This window comes from Otolemur garnettii, unplaced genomic scaffold (assembly GCF_000181295.1).
Source record: "Otolemur garnettii isolate 467f Iridium unplaced genomic scaffold, OtoGar3 scaffold00168, whole genome shotgun sequence".
NCBI lineage: Eukaryota > Metazoa > Chordata > Mammalia > Primates > Galagidae > Otolemur > Otolemur garnettii.
The window spans coordinates 3,225,667-3,242,302 of record NW_003852563.1 but is presented as its reverse complement, the minus strand read 5'-3'; the positions used below and the strand labels follow the sequence as shown (position 1 = coordinate 3,242,302).

General features: G+C 37.5%; 1 protein-coding gene across 1 annotated transcript in view; it reads right to left on the bottom strand.

The window, feature by feature from the left end:
• The window catches only part of USH2A (usherin), a 775,219-nt gene that overhangs the window by 208,426 nt on the left and 550,157 nt on the right, over positions 1-16,636 (bottom strand). The window contains exons 44-46 of the mRNA XM_003800142.1: positions 7,885-8,094; positions 6,322-6,524; positions 1,277-1,389 (exon numbers count right to left, since the gene is read on the bottom strand). Coding sequence (XP_003800190.1) covers positions 1,277-1,389; positions 6,322-6,524; positions 7,885-8,094 — 526 coding nt within the window. The remainder of the gene's footprint in view (positions 1-1,276; positions 1,390-6,321; positions 6,525-7,884; positions 8,095-16,636) is intronic.

Genomic DNA, 16,636 nt, shown 5'->3' with positions numbered 1-16,636 from the left:
TGCCTTCACTGATAATCCTGGGCAGAGTCTGGTATTTTTCTCTTTATGCTCTTACTGTGTGCACAGTAAACCTCTATTATAGTGTTTTTCACATTGTTTTATAAATATTTATTTGGGAGCTTATCTCCCACATTATACTGGAACTATGCAAATTTAGAATCATGATTTATACTCTTTTGTATTACTTTTACCATCTATATTATTATAGCCAGAAATGTGTCTGATGAAAGAATAAATGAACCTCTCTGGTGCCCACTGAACTTGACTGTTCCCCTCCCCCTATACAATAGGCAATCCTGTTGGATATGTGGGGAATATCTACTGAGGGATTATTAACTAATTACCACATCAAAACTTAGATCAGTATCTATCATGTGTTGGATAGATGTAATCAAGAAGATTAGACATGATTTTTTTTGCCATGAATAGCTAAGAATCCAATTAGTTGGGGTTTTCTAATTATTTTAATCACTAGTTGCCAAAATCATTATGGACATTTTAAACTGATCTTTTAAAAAACCTAGAAATTTCAATATTTCATAGAACAATCCTTTGGAATTCTGTGTGTTTATGCATGTGTATGGGGGTGTATGCTTAGGTTAGGGGTGATTCATTTGGCTCTGGAAAAAGTTTGATGTGAAACCACACAGATTTCTTTCTCCAGCTTCTGCTTAATATAGGGGGATGAAAAATTGTCATATCATTTTTTATTTTTGGAAATGATACTAAATCTTATTATCATTATTATTTATTATGAATTGTAAATATGATTGAAATTGTATCACTTTCAAACTATGATCATTTCTCAGCAACAAAATGATACAGAAAAACAAAGGGATTCTACCAAGAATATGATATAATTGGTTATAGTCCAAAGATTATCCACCCTATTTATTTTACAGATCTTTCTAACTTCAGGGTTTCTGATATATGTAAGACATTTTTTTTCTCAAAAAGATGAAGGTAGTCATTCCAATGAAAATTGTATTTTGTTTCATAAAAGTATTCCCTAGAGGACATATTTATATAAGGAGACTCCTGTGCATTTAAGTATTTATTCACAGGTTACTAAAGAAGTGGGTTTGGGTAATAATAGAAACAAAGAATTCAATGTTATTTGATGTCCCATGAAAATTAACACCTATGAAATAATATAAAACTGTGCTTACACACATAGTTACAGCAACTTATTAAATATGATTGCCATGGCTGAGAGGCTATCCTTCATTTTTATTTTCATTATGATCAGTGTTCTTTATATTAAAAACATTTTTACCTTGAAGTGATGTTATGAATTGTGGGCACTGGTATATCACTCGGAGTATCTTCCACGGTGATGACTTGGGTTCCATTGCTTTTCACACAAGCATATTTTGTACAAACTTCAATCTGAAAACATTATTTAGAAAGAAATGAATCCAACCTCTTTTAAAGTACAGACTGACAATGAACTGAATCCCACCTAGGCTCTTCCATATGAACCTCTTGTAGTTCTCTATAGCCTCTTGGGGTTTAATAAATATTCATTTTTGATGATAATTGATTCCAGTGGGGCCAGCTCAGAGTACAGCATAGAATTAGGCTTTGAACCATTGATTTAGTGATTAGAATGGTGATGTTTAGTCTCTGGTTTCAACCATTCAGAAAGAGAAAGACATATTAATCTACTCAGAGCACAGTCAAAGAATAGAAGATGCCCAAGTGACAGTTCGCAAGCATAATAGGTCATCACTGCCTCCTGCTCTCTAGATCTATAACCTGGGAGTGTAATGATGATATCTTCTGGAAGTCTTGACACTTTCCAACAAATAGCCTAAATGCTAATGTCTAATGGAAGAAAAATGAGGCCTCAAAAAGCCTTTCAATATGGCTGAGCTATTTTATAACCATTTGTTCCAGCTGCAATTGTAGTTTTGCCTTAATCACAGCAGAAAATCATCATTCATCCCTTTAATTCTGCCACCTAATCTGAATAAAAACTGAGGAGGGTGGAATAACTAAAGATTAGAAATGGGGTTCATCAAGCATTAGTAATACAAAGGGAACACACTTAGCCAGAGGGAGGAGAGACAGATGAACATACCAGAGAATGCTGGTGGGACACTGACATCACTCTCCTCTCAGTTAAGGGATAAACCAAAGAGGAACTGTGCTCTTTGCAGTGTTAATTTACTTTAGTGTCTAATACACAAATGGAGGAGGGAAGCCAGATTTTGATGAACTCCAAGCACTAACTCCCAGCTTTTATATGAAGCAGTTCTCTGATTTTTCCATTGGCCTTAGAGTAAAGGTGTGTGAGATTCTCCCCGTGTTTAGGAGGGGCTCCCTGTTATTTATTCACAGGGCAGAGTGCCCCTAAACAGGAGTTGAGGCAGGTGTTCATCAGGCTGTGTGAGTTGTGTTATTTATTGATGTCACGTATCTTTTGAGGTGACATTTAGTAGATATTTAAACACCCTTAAGGTCCGTTGACTATGACCAATTAAACCTCAAATACCCCAAAAGAAACAAACTTTAAAACAATGTTGTAATGGAATTAACGACAATAAACTTTATATAAGCAACAAGTCTTCAAATAACATTGTTTCATAATAACTTTAAGAAGGAATAAAAAGGATTCCTAGCTGGAGGCCTTGTCTGCGTGGAGGCTGCCTGCTCTCCCCACATCTGCAGGGGTTTCTCCAGGTAATCCGGGTTCCTCCCATATCTCAAGCTGTGCCCTTTGAGTGACCTGGCGTATCTTCCTGGTCCCAGTCTGAGCGAGGATGGGGATGGGTGTGTGTGTGAACACCCCCTGTATGGGATGTGGCCTGTCCAGGATGGTGCCTCCCTTGGTCACCCAGGACCCAGAAGTGCAATATATGGGTCAATGATTATTTTACTTGTTTTCATTAATCTTTCTTAACATGTATATAGCTCACGTTTATTTCAATATTTATTATTAGAAATGTTTTGGTCTGTCTTTAGAAGTTTGGTGACTTTTTTTTTTGACCAGAAGTATGCTGTAGGTACTGAACTCTTTTATTTATTTATTTATTTTCCTGAGACAGAGTTTCACTTTTTTGCCCCGGTAGAGAGCTGTGGCATCATAGCTTTGCATAGCAACCTCAAACTCTTGGGCTCAAGCTATTGTCTTGCCTCAGCCTCCCAAGTAGCTGGGACAGGCACCCACCACAATGCTCGGCTACTTTTAGAGATGAGCTCTCATTCTGGCTCAGGCTGGTCTCGAATCTATAAGCTCAGGCAATCCACCCATCCGGGCTCCCACAGGGCTAGGATTATAGGCACGAGCCACTGTGCCCGGCTTTGAACTCTTTTTTTTTTTTATCAATTAGTCACACTGGTTTTATTATACATCCTTTTGCCTAAAGTCAGAGTTTCCAAGAACCTATCACAGCCATTGAGAACTCACTGCATTGGAAGATATGAGCCCCCTCTCTGATATATAATGAGATAATTCAGAATTATCCAATTAACTCAAATAAATCCATTATGTATCTAATATGTGCTAAATATTATGACAAGTACTTACATGAATTTTTTTTGAATCCTTGTAACTTCATTTTAATAAGTTTGCAAATTGGGGGTCAGAGAAATCAGGAAATGTGATCAAGCTAGTAAGATTTGGGATGTCTGATCTGGGCTTCACTGTATGCTATTACATTCTCATCTATATGGTAAACATAGTTTTAGCTCTAAACTATTAATACTTTGGTGTATTCAAATGCTTCTCTAGAAAGCTTTTCTTCTGACAGTGGAGAAATAAGCCAGTATTTCTTCATTCTTTCTAATGTAATATTCCAAGTCTCTATCCTTAGGATAGTTTCTAGGGCTATAACCATACTGTATAAAATAAATAAAGCACAAATATAAGGGTTTACCACATTTATATTAAAAGATAAAATCAAATAAAAATTGAAATTATTATTCTCTGTAAAAGAGGATATATAAAAGGATTATTCAAAAAGTAGACACTTAGGCAAATTTTCTGCTTTAAAATAAATAGTTGTTTTATAGAAGGGGTTAGCATAGAGAACCTTAATTCTAAAGAATACCATACCAACTAAATTTTATTTATTTATTTATTTGAGACAGAGTCTCACTTTGTCATTCTCTGTAGAGTGTTATGCTGTCATAGCTCACAGCAACTTCAGACTCTTGGGTGTAAGCAATGCTCAGCCTCCTGAGTAGCTGGGACTACAGGCACCCGCCATAATACCCAGCTATTTTTAGAGACGAGTTCTCAGTCTGGCTCAGGCTGCTCACGAACCAGTGAGCTCAGGCAATCCCCCCTTCTTGGCCTCCCAGAATTCTAGGATTCCAGGCATGAGCCACTGTGCCCAGCCCCTAAATGTTTATTTTAAAAGAAGCCAAATCATCTTTTAATACTACAGTGAACATCATTGAAATCTGACATTCGAATTTCCAGAAATGTTGGAGCTATTATCAATGCAGAATTCCCTGACTTTGAAGAGCTTCACGAAAATACTTATCAGGAATAAGAACATCTTCGTCACTAATAACAAAATTAACGTCTTGGATTTTACTTTAGTCTTTTGTCTCCTTATCTGTTTCTATGTCCCAAATCTAATCAATCTATAGTCTATTCAGGCCACCGCTCACTCAAACCAATAGGTAGGAATGAAGTCTTTCACCCGAGAACATGCCTGAGATACTTTTAAATGTCAGCTCTTGGCCCATGGCTTTGAAGCTGAACTGCAGAGTATGCAGGGTGCCCAGTGGTGTTGCCCTCAGTTTGTGCTTTGAGTTCTGATAAAGCAAATGAATAAGCTGCCTTTTGGGAACTCAGCTTTTTTCAACAGGGGCCAAAAGAAGACAATACAACAAATCCTCCATCACTTTCCTAGGCTACCCTTACTCATAAAGCAATATTTCTAAGTATTTTCAGCATGATTTGTATTCTGTAACTTCACCTAGGTAATTCCACCTGCACATATGGACTCACTCGAAGGATCATGAAGGTAAAGACCAGTTCACGCGTTCCCTGCTGAGATAACACAAGTAGGTGAATGGAAACCATGGAGTTCAATAAACAATTATCAATGCATCTGTTTTTCTTTTATCAACTATCTTTTCATTTGATTTTCTTAGCAAGCCCAGTCTCTGTTGTAGTGAGGGAGGCTAAAGTAACGGCTGCTGTCAGATGGCTATGGATGTGTCACTCTCCAGTGTGGGGAGAGAAGGAGATGGGAAGCTGGAAGAGAGAACAGGACTAAATGGACAGGACCAGGGAAAAGTTTCAGTGATCAAATAAAATCGCTGTGTTTAACATCATCTGAAAATTATTTATGAAGGTCTTATGAGTTTTAGAAGTAGCATGGTTTAAAAATTTGCTAAATCGTAAGCCTTGTCTATAAATGCTAAGCTTCTGAAATACACTGCTTTTATCACTCATTTGTTCATTTAGCCTTGTTAGTTTTTCTATCTTAGTAATCTAACAAGATTTCCATTTCCTTATGGATATATTGTCTCGTTTTCTATGACTTTGTATTTTCTATGTTTCTACTTTATGATAAGTAGACTGAAAAGTCTGTGAGTTGAGTTTCAGATGATCAAGTCACTCTCTGAAACTGTGGGTCAAATTTTGCCATTTAAACACGTAAATATTTTTCTAGGGCAGGGTGGACTGACTTTATAAGGTTTTCAAAGAAGTTCAAGGACAAATAAGTTTAACTACAACCATCTCACATAGGTGAGACTCGTTGAACATTTGTAGAACAGTGAATGGATGAATTTCTTTCATCTTTAAACAAAATCTTTTAATTTTTTTCTGTTATATTTTCATTTATGTTTTCCTATTGCATTTAGAATTATAGAATGCTAGAGATGGATAGAAAATTTTAAGATATTTAGTCCACTGCTCTTACAATAAAGAAAACTGACACCAAGTGAGCTTACGTAACTTTCCTAAAGATATCAAATTAGCAAGTAACAGAAATGGAAACAGAAGGTCTTCACATTGTTAGGCAGGTTCTGATTTTGATATCAAAGATCCAGGAAAAAGGCAAACCGCCCAGGCAGATTTATTTAGAATACACGATTAGCTTTATTTCGCCAGGGAGAATTTCATCACCATCCTCATCACCCTCATTTTCCATACTATCATTATCTTCTCTCCAGAGATTTACATGTTTGCCTACAGCAAACATTTAATTCTGATCCATTTCCTGCTTCTCTCTCCCCTTCCCCACCAAATAAATAATCTGTAACCAAGACAGAAGATATCCACTTGAAGACACAGCCCAGCATGTTTTATTTAACATATCCATAAGCTTAACCACGAGAAAACAATGTTCTAACCTGAATGTTATAGATAGTGAAGGGAGACAGGTCTCCCAGAATAAACGACCCGGGCACATTCATTCCAGTCTTGTAGAGCTTATTATTTACATGGATAGAATACTCAGTGACAACACCGTTTGGGTTTGAAGGAGCTGTCCAGATGACGCGTACAGCTGTACTGTTGATGATGACAACCTCTGGAGGAAGCGTGCCCTGAGGCTCTAGAATTAGAGGAAGAAACTGAATAAACTCCAGCTGTCTCTGAGAAAGCACTTGTTAAACCAAATGCAGATTAGTGTTTAGGTTTAGCAAAGGGTTTGCTGCTTATCTGCTTTTCTCTGATGAAGTTATCACAGTCTGCAGTCCTCTGTAAATTGGCTTATTATACTCTCAGCTAGAAACCATAAGAATGGGTGGTAAAATGCTTTCTACACCAGCGTAGTGCTAATCTTCAGTACTATGTGACCAGTGGGATATGATGATAAATTTATCTCCCATCTGTGTCACTAACACGTATCTATTATTTGTCTTTTTTCCATCCTTTGACTCCATACCTCCCAGGTGGGGGCAAGGAAGGAGGAAAAAGAAAATTGGCTCCTTAAGCAAAAAAAGGGGAAAAAAAACCAAACCCAAAAAACCCCTCAGATACACGGAGGCTGGTGGAACGTGAAAAATCATTTGATGTTACTAGCTTGTAACTCGAGCAATATGAAGCAATAATGCAATATTGTCATTATGTAAATGATTTGGAATGTTGATTACCATAGGTAATGATGAAATCTAACACAAGAAAAAAATCTTACTTAGCGTTAAATTACACAATTATTCAAGCATGTCAGAAATAACTATGCAAAGACCTATTTTTATCATCGGAACCCATCTTAACTAGTTGAAAAATTGTCCTTGTGATCCATCCTATTTTATAAACAAAAGGTGCTGACCTTTGGCACCACAAAGGGAAACGGCTTCCACACTTAAAGAGCTCTGCTAATGACCTGGAACGCTTGCTTGGGAGGTAATGATATTATAATGTTTATAATGAGACTTTATAAAGCCAAAAAGATTAGAAAGACCATTCCAAACACATTTCAGATTCTCAAGTTGCTTTTCGTGCTTCCTCCCCCTTGCTAACTGGCTTTGAAATGAGTCATAGGCAATTTTTCTCAGTGGCTGAACCTCCACCTATCATCTCTGGTGACTCAGGGAGGGCCCTCACTGTGTTTGGCTGTCGTTTTGAAAAACATACTGCTTCGGAGAGCAAATCTTTCTAAAAAAAATAAACGTTTCTAAATGTCACCATTTTATTGATGTAAACTCAGCTCCAAAATTCACAGTACATTGAAAAGAACAGGAACAAACTGGGCCAATATCCCATTATTAGAGCCTTGTGTGCTGTCTCCGCGGGACCACTTATTGATCTGCTACTGATGACAGCGAGCACTTAAGCATTTTAGCCCCGACCCCCTTCCCTCCAACACCGGAAATTTTCTAATGGAGGGATGACTAATCTCAGCCTCGGTAAGAATCAATCAATTCCATTCGCATCTCTGAAGCCAAGAATCCCTTAGAATCTGGACTCACCCCCATCGCAAGTGGTTGCCTGTTGTACTGCGCTGTTGATGCTGTGGACTCCATTGAAGACAGAGATAAAAATCCAATACTCTGTGTTTGGATTTAAGCCGCCAATTACATGTGAGGTTACGTTTGGGAAGATTTTTAGAGATTCATTTGAGGTAGCAGAACTCCAAACCAGTGTGTAATACTCAACGTCACCTTGCAGGTCTTGAAAACCTGTTAACAATAGAATCAGGACAAATCTGCATATGCAATAGTGGCTGATCTAAAAAGGCTCTCTGGGGGGGAAAGAGAGAATAAATTCTATAACTAGCTTTTCTTTTTTCTTTGAAGAGACTAGGTCTTACTCTGCTGCCCTGGCTGGAGTGCACTAGTGCAAAACCATAGCTCACAGTAAGCTTGAACTCTTGGGCTCAGGTAATCCTCCTGCCTCAGCCTTTTGACTTGTTGGGGTAACAGGCATTGCACCTGGCTAATTTTTTTTTTTAATGGAGTCTCATTATGTTGTTCAGGTCCAACTCCTGGCTTCAAGTGATCTTCCCATCTCAGCCTCCCTTGATAGCTTCCCATCTCAGTGTCCCATGATAAAACCATGTTCTAAGTGCAAAAGTTCCTTCTGTTGTTAGAACTATTTTCTATTGGTTCACAAGAAATTATAAAGCACCAGAATTATAAGAGGGAACAACTGGGTCCAGACTCATTAGCTGGTTTTAGAATGAAAAAAGAAAAAGGAAGCTTATGGAACCTCTTTTTTGGAAATATTAAAAGAGCTTATGGAGTCTTCTTTTTAGTGATACTGGTGGTGATAGTTTATGTTTGTTTGTTTTTTTTTTTTAAAGAAATTTGATCTGTTTTTCCCAACCTATTACTAATTACAAAGAACCTCATATAGGAATATAAATCTTCTACAAGTCCAATAAACTGGTAAAATTCCTCTAAGTATTTTAGTTTTGCTACTTACACTTATTTAACCAATCTTCAAAACTGTGATAAAATTTAAGAAAGAAAACTAAGAGTAGAGTAAAAGTATTCTTCATAAGTAATATGATCCTAGTGAGAAGTCTGCTCTCACACAGAGGGTACTTCATGACGCAGAGCCGAGTGACAGGTTTCCAGCTTGCTAACAAAATTTGCCAAATGATACCTGGTATAATGCTAAGACGGATTTTCTTTTCTGTCTACTGTCCACGTACCTGGCATGTTCTCCTGAAGGACTGACCCACTAGGGTCCTAGGATGATATTTAAATTTTTATCAAGGCTCCCTCATCCTTTTTCCACATTCAATGTGTTTTTATAGTATAGACAACCTTTTAAAAGATGCCCCAAATCAATCACTGTTCCCTAAACATAAGTCATCAATTCCTCAACCCTGATTCTTTCAAAGACCAGTCTTTTTTCTTCTTGTCCTTTCACCCAGTGTGTCTAGTCTTTGCTTAGCTCTGCTTCTCATTATCTACCCACAATGATTCTTTAAGAAGGAGACATGCAAAACCAGCCATATTTTCTTAGATAAGCAGTAGTATACTGGTCTACTTATTTCAATATTATTTTCAGGAACCTTAGCAAGAATTAGTACCTTGCTTTGTTTTAGGGTGGGAATAGAGTGTTGGCTTACAACCCTCTGAATTTGTGTGGCAAATTAAGCATTAGAAAAATTTCAGAAACATCAGTCCATATATATTGAGAGGCAAATATTGCCTTTTTCTTCCAGGTTATTGAGTTATAATTTTTTAAATATGTGAGACCCCAGCACAGGGCCATGTAAAGTAACGTAGCTTTGGGAACTGTATGACTTTCTTTTAAGGACCCCTTTACAATTAAAGTTTCATGGGTCTTGCATAAAAACTGAATTCTAGGTGTTATTAATATTTCTGCTTTTCCTAATAACACAGCTGCTTTCATTTTGTCTCTAGCAATAGTTAAAAAGGTGTGATGTATGAGTACTGTTGGACAAGTTTATATTAGGAGGCGTTTATCATCAACTTGAACTCTCTGGGGATTGAGATATTTCTTTTCTCTGATGCCACAAAATGTAAGCACCTATGATATGAGGTCATTATTCATTGGCAGGAACTGGCTACACATATTTAATACTTTCCTAAAGGACAGTAGTAACCAAGTACAGCAAAACCATGTTCTAAGTGCAAAAGTTCCTTGTGTTGTTAGAACTATTTTCTATTGGTTCACAATATTATTACTCATTAATTGGTAACTACTGTGGTATAATGGAAAGTACACTAGCTGGAAGTTCATATTTTATTTTAGTTTATTTAGTAAGCAAGCTGATCATAAGGTCAGAGATATATTAATGAGGTACTTTCAAACTTTACTTACAAACATAAATGGGCTTTACTTGGCTTATTAAATGCACCTAATATCTCTTCTATGAAATGGCAATTAATATACCTGTGTAGATACATTAAATACATGGAGACTAGCACTGCAAATCCAAGATGAGCCGAGATCAAATGCTGATGCTGGATGAGATGCCATAAAATGCCCAATCTTAGTCCTGTCCTGTATGTCAAGCCCTCTGAAAAAGAACAGAACCTATTGGCCCAAAGAAGACAGAAAAGATGGAGATTCAGTTCCAGTGTTTATGTGTTAGTGATGACATGGAGGCACCTGGACCAGAAACAGGCAGCAGACACTAGATTTCTGCCGTACCCTCCCTCTGGCCAACATCCCCTTCAACACTTTTCTTTCTTCATTCATGCAGACATTACAGTTCAAAGTCAAAACCACAGAAAAAGTGTAAAAACACATGTATCTTTGTATTTCCAGTCATCACATGAGAAGTTCTGGGAGCAGCACGCGCACAGGAGTATGCGTTTTCATTGCTCCAATAAGGCCTTTAGACTTCAGTGGGTTCTTCCTAAGTCAGTGAACCATCTCAGAAACTGAAGATACATCCTCAGTTCAATAGACCAGCACAAAATTAAAGGCTGATGACCTTGATTTTACCTCTGAGAGAGGAGGCTATTGAAATTGAAATAGCTAGAATGAGAAGGCAAGTAAATTTCACCCTCCCCTTCTATTGAGGAATACTTGAATGTATTTCTCCCATTGTAAAGAGGAAAACATAAGTGACAAGGCTTCTTTGTGCCACAAGATAAGGGAAACATTGTATAAAACCTTCAAAAGCAGAGTTTTTCCTCTATGAAACAGTTACCTGGAATCATAAAAATACAGCCAGGAGGACAGAGATGTAAAAGGATCTGCCTTATGTATGAGCGGAGAGCAAGGAAATATAACAAGCCATGGCAGAATTAAAATCTACACTGGAGCAGAAATGACCAGAGTTAAAATGCGTATTATCAAAGAATGAAGACAAGAATGACAGCTGAGAAATTGATGGACATCAAAGTTATAGACATTGAAAACAGAAAACGGAAAAAAATCTAGCTAACTTGGAAAATAGATGCCATAGTCATGAATATAAAGAATACCACTAAGCCTTACCCAGAATGAAGGCTATGTCTGCAAACTAAAAATACAAGTATAGTTTTGTCTAAAACAATGACAATCTATACAAATGTTGACATAGAAAATAATACGACATTTGAAAGGTAAATTAAAAATAAAAGCTCATCTACAAAGGAGAAAAAAAATCAGACAAGCTTCATACTTTTTTTCTGGAATATCAGCTGTTGGAAAACAATAGAAAAAATTTCAACAAGTTTTGGGAAAAGACATTTTGATCTAAGAATTTTATATGCATCCAAGTGATTAATTGGGCAAAAAAACCCACCCCCAAATCTTTCCTATATAGGCAAAAATTAAAACAATGTTCATGAATAAAAGAAATAGTTTCTGATATCGGCAACAAGAGACTATTAACAAATGAATTTAATTTTTTAAAGTTTCATGATAAAACTACCCAAAAAATTGTTTTTTAGAAGACAGAAAGATGAATCAAGATTCAGAACTCAAGACTCGGAAAGTTTAAGAACTGACGACAAATACAGAAGCTATTTAGAGAAAATAGTTATGTAAAAATTGTATAACAACAACAGTAATAATTCATCAACCAGACATTGAGAATGGCATGTAAGAAAGACAGGCAAGTGTGAGTGCATTCAGTTATTTATCAGACATAGACAAGAAAGACATAGAAAAGTAGAGAAAGACATCACTAACCCCTAACGGCATTAATAGCATATACAGAATCAACATTTTCAAATATACTACAGAAAATAAAAGTTGTAGCAAAGATTTCTAGAACTCACTAAGACCAATGTTTTTCTCTTCTCATCAAAAAACTAGGCTCCATTTTCTGAGCCTCGTGGACCAGTATTAAGTAGTAGTTGGCCCTCTCTGAGCTTCTGTTTTTCTCCTGGAGGATTTCGAGGCCCTGAGGGATGGCAGATCCACTAGAGGAAATTAGCTAAGACATTTAAATGGACCATCAGAGTTTAGAAAGGGATAAGGAAGAGACACCGATATAGCTAAGGTTTTGGGTTTTGGTTTCTAGGTGAATTCTCCTAAATAAAACAGAAAACACAGGAGGAATTAATGAAGTGGAGGTGTGAGGACTAGTTTCATTTGAGATTTCTTGAGTTTGAAGTAGCTTTATGTCAACTAGATGAACTTAAAAATTAAAGTGTGAATATTTGAACTAGAGTTATTTCATCAGGCATAAATACTAGCTTGTACTTGAGGCAACAGAAAAGAATGGAGAATTCCGGTATAGATATATTCATTATATGGACATTGGGAAATATACTCTCAGATAGTCTAATCCTGTTATATTTGACCTATATATTTGAGACCACATAAATTTATCTGAGTAGGTATTTATCTAACTGTAGTATATCAGGTCAGACTTACTGAGTTGATGATGGTCTTAACCTCTGGACATGACCTTTGCTGTTAAATGCCATTCTTGGTGGCAATCTCCAATTGTTGGTTAGAAATGTGGTATTAACTGGAGCGAATTTTCAAATATAGAACATGTCCTTCTCCTTTGTAATGGATTCCCTCCAAATACAAAATAGTTGCTAGATGTTTATTAGTCTGCTCTAGCTACCATAATAAAATTTATACTAGACTGGGCGGCTTCAACCACAGAAACCTATTTCTCATAGTCTGGAGGATAGAAGTCCATCATCGATGTGTGATGGACCAAGTCACCAGAACGTGGATTCTGATGGGGGCTCTTTCCCTGGCTTTTAGACAGTGGCCTCTCACTGAATTGGGTCATGGCCTTTCCTCTGTAAACAGAGGTGGGAACAGAGCAATACAGCACATGCAAGCTTTCTGTTGTCTCCACTTATATGGATACCAGCACTAGCTCTGTGGAATCAGGGCCCTACCTTGATGATCTCAAATTATTTCCTTAGAGCCCCATCTCTCAATACAGCCACATTAAGAGTTAGGGCTTCAATACATGAATTTTGGAGGAAGAAAACCTTCAATCTATAACAGATGAGCTAGTTGAAAGTCCTCTTGCCTTAGCAATTAGATTATACTTCTCATGTACTATTTGATTATTTTCAGAGATTATTGCTATGGTTTGTCCCCACCAAAACTCCTGCGGAAATTTGATCTCCAATGCTGCAACGTTGGGACTTGGAGCCTAAGTGGGAGGTGTTTGGGTCATGGGAGCAAATTTCCCTTGAATGGTTTGTTGACTACATTTGTTTTCACAAAGATGGATTAGTCGTTGTGAGAGTAAGCTGTTATAAACTGAAGATACCCTCAACATTTTGCCTCTTGAAACATATCTGCTCCACCTTTGACCTTCACTGCCTGGTTTGGTTGCAGCACAAAAGCTCTTGCCAGAAGACTGACAGATGCTGGCATCAAATTTCTTGTAGAACTTTAAGGTAAATAAATCCCTTCACATTATAAACTCTCCTGTCTTGGGTATTCCTTTATAGCAACACATAAGGACCAAGATAATTAGCAACATCAATTATGTAGTCTAGATGGAGAGTCAGTAAAGTATGCTCTGTGAGGCAAAGCTGGGCTGTTGGCTTACTATGCCCCCCTCACCTGTCTTAATACAACCTGTGAGCTAAGAATGCTTTTTAGATTTTTAAATGGTTGGGAGGGGGAATCAGAAGGCGAATAGTATTTTGTGACATATGAGAATTATATGAAAATAAAATTTCAGTGTCTAAAATAAAGTTTTATTGGAACACAAGCCATGCTCATTAAAAACCATCTATTGCTGTTTCTGTGGTACAATAGCAGTGTTGAGTAGTTGAGACAGAGACTGTCTGGCCTGCAGAGTCTAAATTATTTACTTTCTGGCCCTTTACAAAAAAAAAATGTTATTGTCCTGATTCAGATCAATTACAGTAAATCATTCCATTCATTAGGGTTTCCTAATTTATTTGTCTATTCTCACAACAGGCTCATGAATGTAATTTTGTTCAAATGTAAAAATCTGGAAGGACCTTACTGAGGTTATTTTATGATGAAGGTGTTGACCTTGCTCCTAGACTCTCCAAATTACAGTCCAGTTTTCCAAGTTCCTTGGTGTGGAGCTCTGTGTCATCAACCAAGTAGTTCTCAGAAACTTAGAGCTTATCAAAACTGCTTCTTGAGAAGCTTCTTTACGCTGCCTATGGTACCACTGCTCACATGAAGTGAAAAAATAATCTTCCTTGATAGTGTTCCCCAAGTCAGCCTCCTTAGTTTTCCCAGTAAGACAGTCATGTCTGCTATCTAGTTTATGAATCTGTCAAAAAACAAGCAACTGCCTGCACTTTGGAAACTCACTGGTGACTTTAGTCTCTGCCTGTCTCCTATCAGTGGCTCACCAGAGAAAATGATATTTAAAGGAGATGGTATATTAGATGTATTAATTATTCATCATTTATTTAGTTTTAAAAATATGATAGCTAATTTCTGCTTTTTAAATAAAATTGATATAGGCAAACAAAGATCAGGAGAGTGGGTTAAACTGCTGTAACCAAGAATTCCCCAAATACAGTAACTTAATTAAAATCAACATTAACTTATATCTCACCTAATCGTCTCAAAATGAGCAAAGCAGATTGTGTTCTCTGTGGTCACTTAAGAATTCAGGGTCTTTCTCTATGTGGTTTTGGCTCTCCTAGGGTGTTGTTCATGCCTGTATAGTTGAAACTGAGAACTGGTCATGTCCCAGTGTGGTCCAGGGGGAGGCTAACGAGAGGCTAACGAGTGGAGTAGAAGGTACGAGTGGAGTAGAAGGTACGAGTGGAGTAGAAGGTACGAAAGAACAGGTGCACAGGTGACGGAAGGGATGACCGGGAAGAAGGCAGATGGCGTCTATGTGCTTTGGTACCTGGAGGGACAGGAACGAGAACAGAAGAGCAAGGCAAGAAAGACAATAGTGGTGGGTGCTTTTCAGAAGAGGTGAGATTTAGCATTTGTTTATGAATTTTCCAGAGTTCCCTGAGATACTATAAAGCAAAAGTCAACTCATTCATCTTTGCCGCCTTCATAATGCCCAGGACAAAGGAAGTGATAAATAAATATTTGTGACAAAAAGAAAGGCAAAGAGGAGGGAGGAAAGGGAGGAAGGTAGAAGGAAAAAGAAAAAGAGGGAAGATGGAAGAGAAAGGAAGGAGAGGACAAAACGGGAAGGTTACACAATACAAGACGTGAGCATCTGAGAGTTGGGTGGGCGCCAGACAAACTGTAAAGTGACCACAAGTACATGAGTTTTCGTTTCCCCCTTCCCAGTGATTTCCTCTCTCCCTCCTGCCAGTGTTTTCCTGCTTTTTCTCAACACTGCTGACCTTGTTAATGAGTCCACCTCAGAGAAGGTGCTGCCTCTCCCCTGCACTCCTTTCTGTATTTTTGTATTAATAATTTTCCTTTTATTATAGAATGGGTAGTCAAATAGGAAGGGTCACATCACTCTTGATAAAGTGTTAAGCACCACCAAGGCTTCACGTATGAGAAACAAGAACATGTGATGCTGGACCCCTACATTTGAGGTTGAGAACTGCTACCCACTAACTGTAATTTTGGGGTAAATTATTAAGTTTCTGAGTATTGTATGAATAATTTAGGGGAAGGTATTTTGGTATCTCTTCTTATAAAAATGTTATTTCCTAAAAAAGTCACCTGTATTTTCATCGTATTGACTTTAGGACAAAATATTTTGTTTTATTGCATAGAGTCTCCACTAGGACCAGGACGATGGGGATTGGATCAGATGTCAAGGGTATGGCCAGTTTATAGAGGCAGCCACCGCTCAGTGCCAAGTGATACTTTCCTTCTAGAATTATGGGAATAGTTTTACCCAATCACTTGATTTTTCAAGTGAATTCCAAAATCATCTTTGTGTGAAATCTTCTGATATGTTTTGGCAAAATATTATTTTTTTCAAATACTGTAGACCTAAGAATATATGGAGGATGGAGGAGGGAAATCTGGCTTATGTGCTACCAGTTTATGAACTCTGTCCCTTCCCCCCACCAAAATGAAGAAAGGCAGAAGTGTTGTCCATTACATTACCTCACACGTGATGCTAAGGTTTACATGCTGCCCTTCTCAACGTTTCAGTAACATATTAGGATTAGGATCAAACTGTGATGGGTGAAACTTCACCAGAAACATTTTGTTACCACAATGATATATACACGTGGAAGGTCTTAGTAAAAAGGAATCTGCCTCTAAAAATACCTTTTGTGGCTGGGTTCAGTGGATCACACCTATAATTTTAACACTCTGGGAGGCTGAGGTGGGTGGGTTGCTTGAGTTCAGGAGTTTAAGACCAACCTGAGCAACAGTGAGACCCCATCTCTAAAAAAA